The sequence below is a fragment of the Oncorhynchus kisutch genome, linkage group LG26 (assembly GCF_002021735.2).
Source record: "Oncorhynchus kisutch isolate 150728-3 linkage group LG26, Okis_V2, whole genome shotgun sequence".
NCBI lineage: Eukaryota > Metazoa > Chordata > Actinopteri > Salmoniformes > Salmonidae > Oncorhynchus > Oncorhynchus kisutch.
Window position 1 is genome coordinate 42,022,930 of NC_034199.2, and position 8,297 is coordinate 42,031,226.

The 8,297-nt window shown below is 45.2% G+C and overlaps 1 protein-coding gene across 2 annotated transcripts; it reads left to right on the forward strand.

The window, feature by feature from the left end:
* Positions 1 to 275: 275 nt before the first annotated feature.
* On the forward strand, positions 276 to 2,277 carry LOC109871311 (CMRF35-like molecule 3). 2 transcript variants are annotated; one of them, XM_020462139.2, is made up of 4 exons: positions 276 to 427; positions 522 to 845; positions 1,040 to 1,181; positions 1,539 to 2,277. In XM_020462139.2, exons 1-4 carry the CDS (start codon positions 379 to 381, stop codon positions 1,657 to 1,659), a joined length of 636 nt encoding a protein of 211 aa, XP_020317728.1. In that variant the 5' UTR covers positions 276 to 378; the 3' UTR covers positions 1,660 to 2,277. The 2 variants fall into 2 exon arrangements, with proteins under 2 accessions (XP_020317728.1, XP_020317729.1); XM_020462140.2 differs by having other exon boundaries at positions 278 to 427; positions 525 to 845.
* Positions 2,278 to 8,297: the final 6,020 nt, after the last annotated feature.

An 8,297-nucleotide genomic window follows, 5' to 3' on the forward strand; every position in this document is an offset into this window, starting at 1 on the left:
CAATGATGTCTGTATCATGTATGTTTCAGACAGCTCTTACAGGAGGCATGAATAGGTCTAAAAAGGGCCTAAAATGGCCACTTTCATCATGATTTTCTCAAATATTGTATGTGATACAATTGTATATAACATGTCAACATCCTTCCACCCAATGAAGTTTCTATGTTTGAAATGCCAGAACAACCTGAGAAGGCGCAAAAATATTTTTGGTATCCTGGTGTGGAACTGCCCAATAGCCAGAGAGAGCAGGTACAGGAAGGGGTGGACCTCACAGCCCAGTCTGAATGCAGAGGACTCTTTCACCAGTCACCACAAACAAAGAGTTTCCATTTCCATAACCTTTAAAGTCATAGATTTCAGATAAAGATTGAGTTGAAGATGACTACCAAGATTTGGATCAATCTCATCATCTTATGTTTACCAACAGGTATGTTGTTTTAAATCATTGACTATAAATGTTTAATCACTGTTAAATGAAGACACATTGTTTAATGCATGTGTTTGTTTGTGATTTCCTTTAGCAGCCTCGTCCCTCTCCGGACCCGCAGAGGTGAAGAGTGCAGTTGGTGAAACAGTCCACGTCTCCTGCCGGTATCACCAGTTCAACAGGGACAAGGTCAAAATCTGGTGCAGGGGTTATCACTGGTATTTCTGCACAGTTATCATTCGATCTGATCAACCTAAACATCTGACCAGTGATGTTCAGATATTGGATGATAAAAACCTTGGGTTATTCACAGTCAGTATGAAAGGTGCAACAGCTGAGGACAGTGGCTGGTACTGGTGTGCAATTGAAAGAGCCAGCAGAACTTTGACGTTTCGTCTTCGGCTGACTGTCTCCGAGTGTAAGTACTGTATGTAGCTGAAGTTGTCGTTTACAGTTTTTATTTTTCTCTGAGGAATTTAATATAACATTGCATAAACCAGTGATCAATTGCTATTAGTGAAATCAGTGCTTACAAATGTTTCTAAAGAAACCTGTGTTTCATAACTTTTTATGTCCATTATGAGTTGCTGTGTGAGTTGCTGTTTCCTGCAGGGCTTGTATCTCGGCTCAAAACAGAAACCACAAAACAGTACAACGAGACCTCAACTTCCCCAACAACGTTGACAACACCACGGTCCACACCTTGTATGACTCAAACAACAGGTCTCATATCTGCTACAAGCAATTCAACAAGGTAAACATAGCGTAGTAAATAAGGCTACCCAATTTATTGTAAATTGTCGACACTGCTGTTTCTGCATAATGTACATATGAACGGGGGGGATGTCCACTTAATAATCTAAAACAGCAGAATGCACAAACTAACTATATCAGGGCTGCCCAATTCTGATCCCTGAGGGCAGGAACACTTCTGGTTTTCATCATCTCCTTCTAATCAGGTAGAAACAAAAAGCAGAAGTATTTTCGGCCCTCCAGGACTGGAGTTGGGCAGCCCTGAACTGTGTAGCAAAAGTTGCACAGACCTGGCTAGATTACTCTTCGTTTGTTACATTTCAATGTGGTTCACCCTCAGCTGACTCTATATCTACAGTGTGACAGTGTCCTTGGATCAAGATGATCTGGTGTGGAAAGTATGGAGAGTACTGCGCTGGATGCTCTTCCTCTTCCTGTGTCTGTTCCTTGTTCTCTTCAGTATACGATGCCATCGCTGATATTTGTACCATTGCTGCCGATATATCGCTTGCCTCAGTGTGTGCTACATTTTCCCCAAATCAAAATGTACCAAATCAAAATCGTTGAGAATATTGTTTTATTTTATTTATGAAGCTAAAACATTCAAACATGCACATATATATTAATAATAAGCAAATACATTGAGGTCATAACATGTTCCGAGAGATATGAATGTATAGAGAAACAATACTAAAGATGTTGGATCTTAATTTGAACCAGTTTGCAGGAAAATAATCCTGCAGCAACAGAAAATGTGGATTTGTCACGTTCTGACCTTAGTTCCTTTTTTATGTCTTTATTTTAGTTGGTCAGGGCGTGAGTTAGGGTGGGCATTCTATGTTGTTTTTCTATGTTTTGTTCTGTTATATTTCTATGTGTTTGGCCTAGTATGGTTCTCAATCAGAGGCAGGTGTCAGTCGTTGTCTCTGATTGGGAGCCATATTTAGGTAGCCTGTTTTCTATTGTGTTTTGTGGGTGGTTGTATCCTGTGTTAGTGTTTTCACCATACGGGACTGTTTCGGTTGTTTGTTTGTACTTTTGATATTTTGGTCAGTGTTCTGTTGATTTATTAAATATATCATTATGGACACTTACCACCCTGCACATTGGTCTGATCCTTACTACTCCTCGTCATAGGAGGAAGAAGACCGTTACAGGATTATAATGAATGGACATTTTTTGTAGGAGTTGATACATTTTTCATTAGGGCAAATCAAGTCTGACATTTCAAAGTGGAAATTACACACTTTAGAAGCCTTTTTAAAAGTCAAATACATTAGAAGTTTGCATTTCCTGCTTGCAGAAAAAATGATCAATAAGAAAAGAGTGATGAAGATCCTACATCTGCAAGAGACAACACTATTATAATGTTACTACACTGAACAAAAATATAAACGCAACACGTAAAGTGTTGGTTTCTTGAGCTGGAATAAAAAATCCCAGAAATGTTCCATACCACAAAAAACATACATCTCTCAAATGTTGTGCACAAATTTGTTTACAGGTTTTGAGGACGTGTGCAATTGGCATGCTGACTGCAGGAATGTACACCAGAGCTGTTGCATGAAAATGTAATGTTAATTTCACTAACATAAGCTGCCTCCAACGTCGCTTTAAAGAATTTGGCAGTATGTCCTTCCGGCCTCACAACCGCAGACCACATGTAACCATGCCAGACCAGGACCTCCACATCTGGCTTCTTCACCTGCAGGATAGTCTGAGGGGGTGCTGAGGAGTGTTTATGTCTCTAATAAAGCCCTTTTGTGGAGAAAAACGTATTCTGATTGGCTGGGCCTAGCTCCCCAGTGGGTGGGTCTATGCCTTCCAATGGCTGCACCCCTGCCCAGTCATGTGAAATCCATAGATTAGTGTCTAATACATGTATTTAAATTGACTGATTTCCTTATATGAAGTGTAACTCAGTAAAATCTTTGAAATTATTGCATGTCACATATATATTTTTATTAAACCCAACCAGATTACTCCTTTGAATTCATGGCCATCCTGCATTCCCTTCTACAGATCTTGACATGGCTTGGAAGACATCAAAGAAACCAATCCCAATGGCAACACAAAAATGGTCTCATATGGGCTTGGAGTCATTCAAACCCCAGAGAGCCTGCTGGTTTATACACAAATAAATAAGCACATGTAAATGTAACGCTACTAGTCATCTCCCTTTGAAGTCATCATGTTATCAGACATGCAAACCCTGATGGCAATAGATTTCTTTGAACAAGTGAAACCCACAACAACATCACCAAAGGAACAGAGAGACTGTCTGTGTAAACAACACAATCCTCTGAGATAATAGCTGTACCATACTAGAAGTGGCATTAGACTTGCACACATATCAATCATTGTAGAGCGTCTGTAAAAAATAAACTGAATAGAATCTTTATACAACAATTAATCGCTATTATTACTTTGGAAGTTGCTCTATTTGCAAACCTCCCTTTTGTTTTTGTGGCCAGTTCTTAGTAACCACTACGTAGAAGCCAGACTCTGTGACTCCCTTTGTCCTTGTCCCTTGTGGTTCTCAGTTTTCATAGCTCTTTCAACATTTCTCTGAAGGTATACAGTATGTGATACTCGAGCTGCCTTCATGGTGTGTGTGTGTGCATGTGTGTTGGAATGGGTTGGTGGGGGCGGGCGGGATTGCCTTGGAAGCAGAACAGAAGTATTCTGTGCTTAGAAATGGCTGGTTGTACAAAGGGGAAACACTCATGGAGGATCTAATTTTGATCCCTCTTTTGTTGTTGAGAATTTTCCTAAACAGCAAGAAATGCAAACTCATAGTGTATTTGAGTTTTAAAAAGGCTCCTGATGTTTGTAATTTCCATGTACATAATTCTGACTTCATTTGCCCTAAGGGAAAATGTATTGGCCTATGAGCAAGGCAGTTAAACCACTGTTTCCCGGGGCGCCGAAGACGTGGATGTGGATTATGGCAGCCCCCCTCACCTCTCTGATTCAGAGGGTTAAATGCAGAAGACATATATCAGTTGAATACATTCAGTTGGACAACTGACTAGGTATCCCCCTTTCCTGAAAAATGTGTGCACAACATTTGAAATAAATAAGCTTTTTGTGTGTATGGGACATTTCTGGGATTTTTTATTCCAGCTCATGAAACACGGGACAAACACTTTACATGTTGCGTTTATATTTTTGTTCAGTGTTGTAGCATTATAATAGTGTTGACTCTTGCAGATGTAGGATCTTCATCACTCTTTGGATATTGATCATTTTTTCTGCAAAGCACGAAATGCAAACTTCTAATGTATTTGACTTTTAAAAAGGCTTCTAAAGTGTGTAATATCCACTTTGAAATGTCAGACTTGATTTGCCCTAACGAAAAATGTATCAACCCCTACAAAAATGTCCATTCATTAAAATCCACATTTTGTGTTGCTGCATGATTCTTTTCCTGCTGTAGCAAACTGGCTCAAATGAAGATCCTCCGTCTGTATGAGACCATAGATGGGTATAATATAAATATATTGATGATAGCCAGGTCCCTGTTTTAGAGCCCATTTCAAACAAATGAACTGGTCTAATTTGGAATTAACTTAGAAAGTTACAGTACATTGGTACATTATGTGTTTTTAAATTGTACAGATCACATGGCTTTTAAACAACCTTTGAGTTCTTAGTAATCTAACAACTACATTTTAGTCATTTAGCGAGGGACGTAGAGGAGCAGTTAGGATTTAAACGCCTTGCTCAAATGGCACATCGACAGATTTTTCACTTAGCCGGCTCTGGTATTCAAACCAGCGATATTTTGGCTACTGGGCCAATGCTCCTAACAGCTAGGCTACCTGCCACCCCTATGCTCTAACAGCTAGGCTACCTGCCACCCCTATGCTCTAACAGCTAGGCTACCTGCCACCCCTACGCTCTAACCGCTAGGTTACCTGCCACCACCACTCTCTAACCACTAGGCTACCCGCTACCCCTACCCTCTAACCACTAGGCTAACTGCCACCCCTACCCTCTAACCGCTAGGTTACCTGCCACCCCTACCCTCTAACCGCTAGGTTACCTGCCACTGTTACCCTCTAACCACTAGGCTACCTGCCTCCCCTACCCTCTAACCGCTAGGTTACCTGCCACTGTTACCCTCTAACCACTAGGCTACCTGCCACCCCTACCCTCTAACCGCTAGGTTACCTGCCACTGTTACCCTCTAACCACTAGACTACCTGCCACCCCTACGCTCTAACCACTAGGCTACCTGCCACCCCTACCTTCTAACCACTAAGCTACCTGCCACCCCTACGCTCTAACCACTAAGCTACCTGCCACCCCTACTCTCTAACCGCTAGACTACCTGCCACCCCTACGCTCTACCCACTAGACTACCTGCCACCCCTACGCTCTCATCACTAGGCTACCTGCCACACCTACCCTCTAACCGCTAGGCTACCTGCCACCCCTACCCTCTAACCACTAGGCTACCTGCCACCCCTACCCTCTAACAGCTAGGCTACCTGCCACCCCTACCCTCTAACCACTAGGCTACCTGCCCTCCCTACCCTCTAACAGCTAGGCTACCTGCCACCCCTACGCTCTAACCACTAGGCTACCCGCTACCCCTACCCTCTAACCACTAGGCTAACTGCCACCCCTACCCTCTAACCGCTAGGTTACCTGCCACCCCTACCCTCTAACCGCTAGGTTACCTGCCACTGTTACCCTCTAACCACTAGGCTACCTGCCTCCCCTACCCTCTAACCGCTAGGTTATCTGCCACTGTTACCCTCTAACCACTAGACCACCTGCCACCCCTACGCTCTAACCACTAGGCTACCTGCCACCCCTACCTTCTAACCACTAAGCTACCTGCCACCCCTACCCTCTAACCGCTAGACTACCTGCCACCCCTACGCTCTACCCACTAGGCTACCTGCCACCCCTACGCTCTCATCACTAGGCTACCTGCCACCCCTACCCTCTAACCGCGAGGCTACCTGCCACCCCTACCTTCTAACCACTAAGCTACCTGCCACTCCTACGCTCTCATCACTAAGCTACCTGCCACCCCTAAGCTCTAACCGCTAGGCTACCTGCCACCCCTACTCTCTAACTGCTAGGCTACCTGCCACCCATATGCTCTAACCACTAGGCTACCTGCCACGCCTATGGTCTAACTGCTAGGCTACCTGCCACCCCTACCCTCTAACCACTAGGCTACCTGCCACGCCTATGGTCTAACTGCTAGGATACCTGCCACCTATATGCTCTAACCACTAGGCTACCTGCCACGCCTATGGTCTAACTGCTAGGCTACCTGCCACCCATATGCTCTAACCACCAGGCTACCTGCCACCCCTACCCTCTAACCGCTAGGTTATCTGCCACTGTTACCCTCTAACCACTAGACCACCTGCCACCCCTACGCGCTAACCACTAGGCTACCTGCCACCCCTACCTTCTAACCACTAAGCTACCTGCCACCCCTACCCTCTAACCGCTAGACTACCTGCCACCCCTACGCTCTACCCACTAGGCTACCTGCCACCCCTACGCTCTCATCACTAGGCTACCTGCCACTGCTACCCTCTGACCACTAGACTATCTGCCACCCCTACCCTCTAACCGCGAGGCTACCTGCCACCCCTACCTTCTAGCCACTAAGCTACCTGCCACTCCTACGCTCTCATCACTAAGCTACCTGCCACCCCTAAGCTCTAACCGCTAGGCTACCTGCCACCCCTACTCTCTAACTGCTAGGCTACCTGCCACCCATATGCTCTAACCACTAGGCTACCTGCCACGCCTATGGTCTAACTGCTAGGCTACCTGCCACCCCTACCCTCTAACCACTAGGCTACCTGCCACGCCTATGGTCTAACTGCTAGGATACCTGCCACCTATATGCTCTAACCACTAGGCTACCTGCCACGCCTATGGTCTAACTGCTAGGCTACCTGCCACCCATATGCTCTAACCACCAGGCTACCTGCCACCCCTACCCTCTAACCGCTAGGCTACCTGCCACCCCTACCCTCTAACCACTAGGCTACCTGCCACCCCTACCCTCTAACAGCTAGGCTACCTGCCACCCCTACCCTCTAACCACTAGGCTACCTGCCACCCCTACCCTCTAACAGCTAGGCTACCTGCCACCCCTACGCTCTAACCACTAGGCTACCTGCCACCCCTACCCTCTAACAGCTAGGCTACCTGCCACCCCTACGCTCTTACCACTAGGCTACCTGCCACCGCTACCCTCTAACCACTAGGCTACCCGCCACCCCTACCCTCTAACAGCTAGGCTACCTGCCACCCCTACGCTCTAACCACTAGGCTACCTGCCACCGCTACCCTCTAAACACTAGGCTACCTGCCACCCCTACCCTCTAACAGCTAGGCTACCTGCCACCCCTACCCTCTAACCTCTAGGTTACCTGCCACCCCTACCCTCTAACAGCTAGGCTACCTGCCACCCCTACGCTCTAACCACTAGGCTACCTGCCACCCCTACGCTCTAACTGCTAGGTTACCTGCCACCCCTAACTAATTGTGAACAGACAGAATACATTAGAAGCTTCATTACAGCTACACTGTTAGAACAAAAGGTGCATTCTAGAACCTAAAAGGGTTCTTCTGCTGTCCCCATAGCAGAATCATTTGTAGAACCCTTTTGGTTCCAGGTAGAACCCTTTCCACAGATAGGGTCTGCCGAAGAACTCTTGCTGTGCTGATGGAAGGTGGAGTGGTCCTGTGTGGTTCAGTTGGTAGAGCATGGCACTTGCAACGGAAGTGTTGTGGGTTCAGTTCCCACGGGGACCAGTACAAACAAATATGAAAGTGTATGCACTCACTACTATAAGTTGCTCTGTGTAAATGTGTCTGTTAAATGATGTAAATGTAGAGTGCTGGATCTAAAATGATGTCTAGGTTGGAACACACTTGGGTATTCCATTTTCTTCCACCCTAAAATAAGATTTCAGCTATAATTTTTCTGAATGGGATTGCTTAAATGAATACATTTTGCAGTTTAACATTGATTGTTCTACCACAGATAGCATGGAGATTATATATATTTTTTGTTACATGAGGAAATATAACATATTACACATTTAAAAAGCAACACTTTTCCTATGCC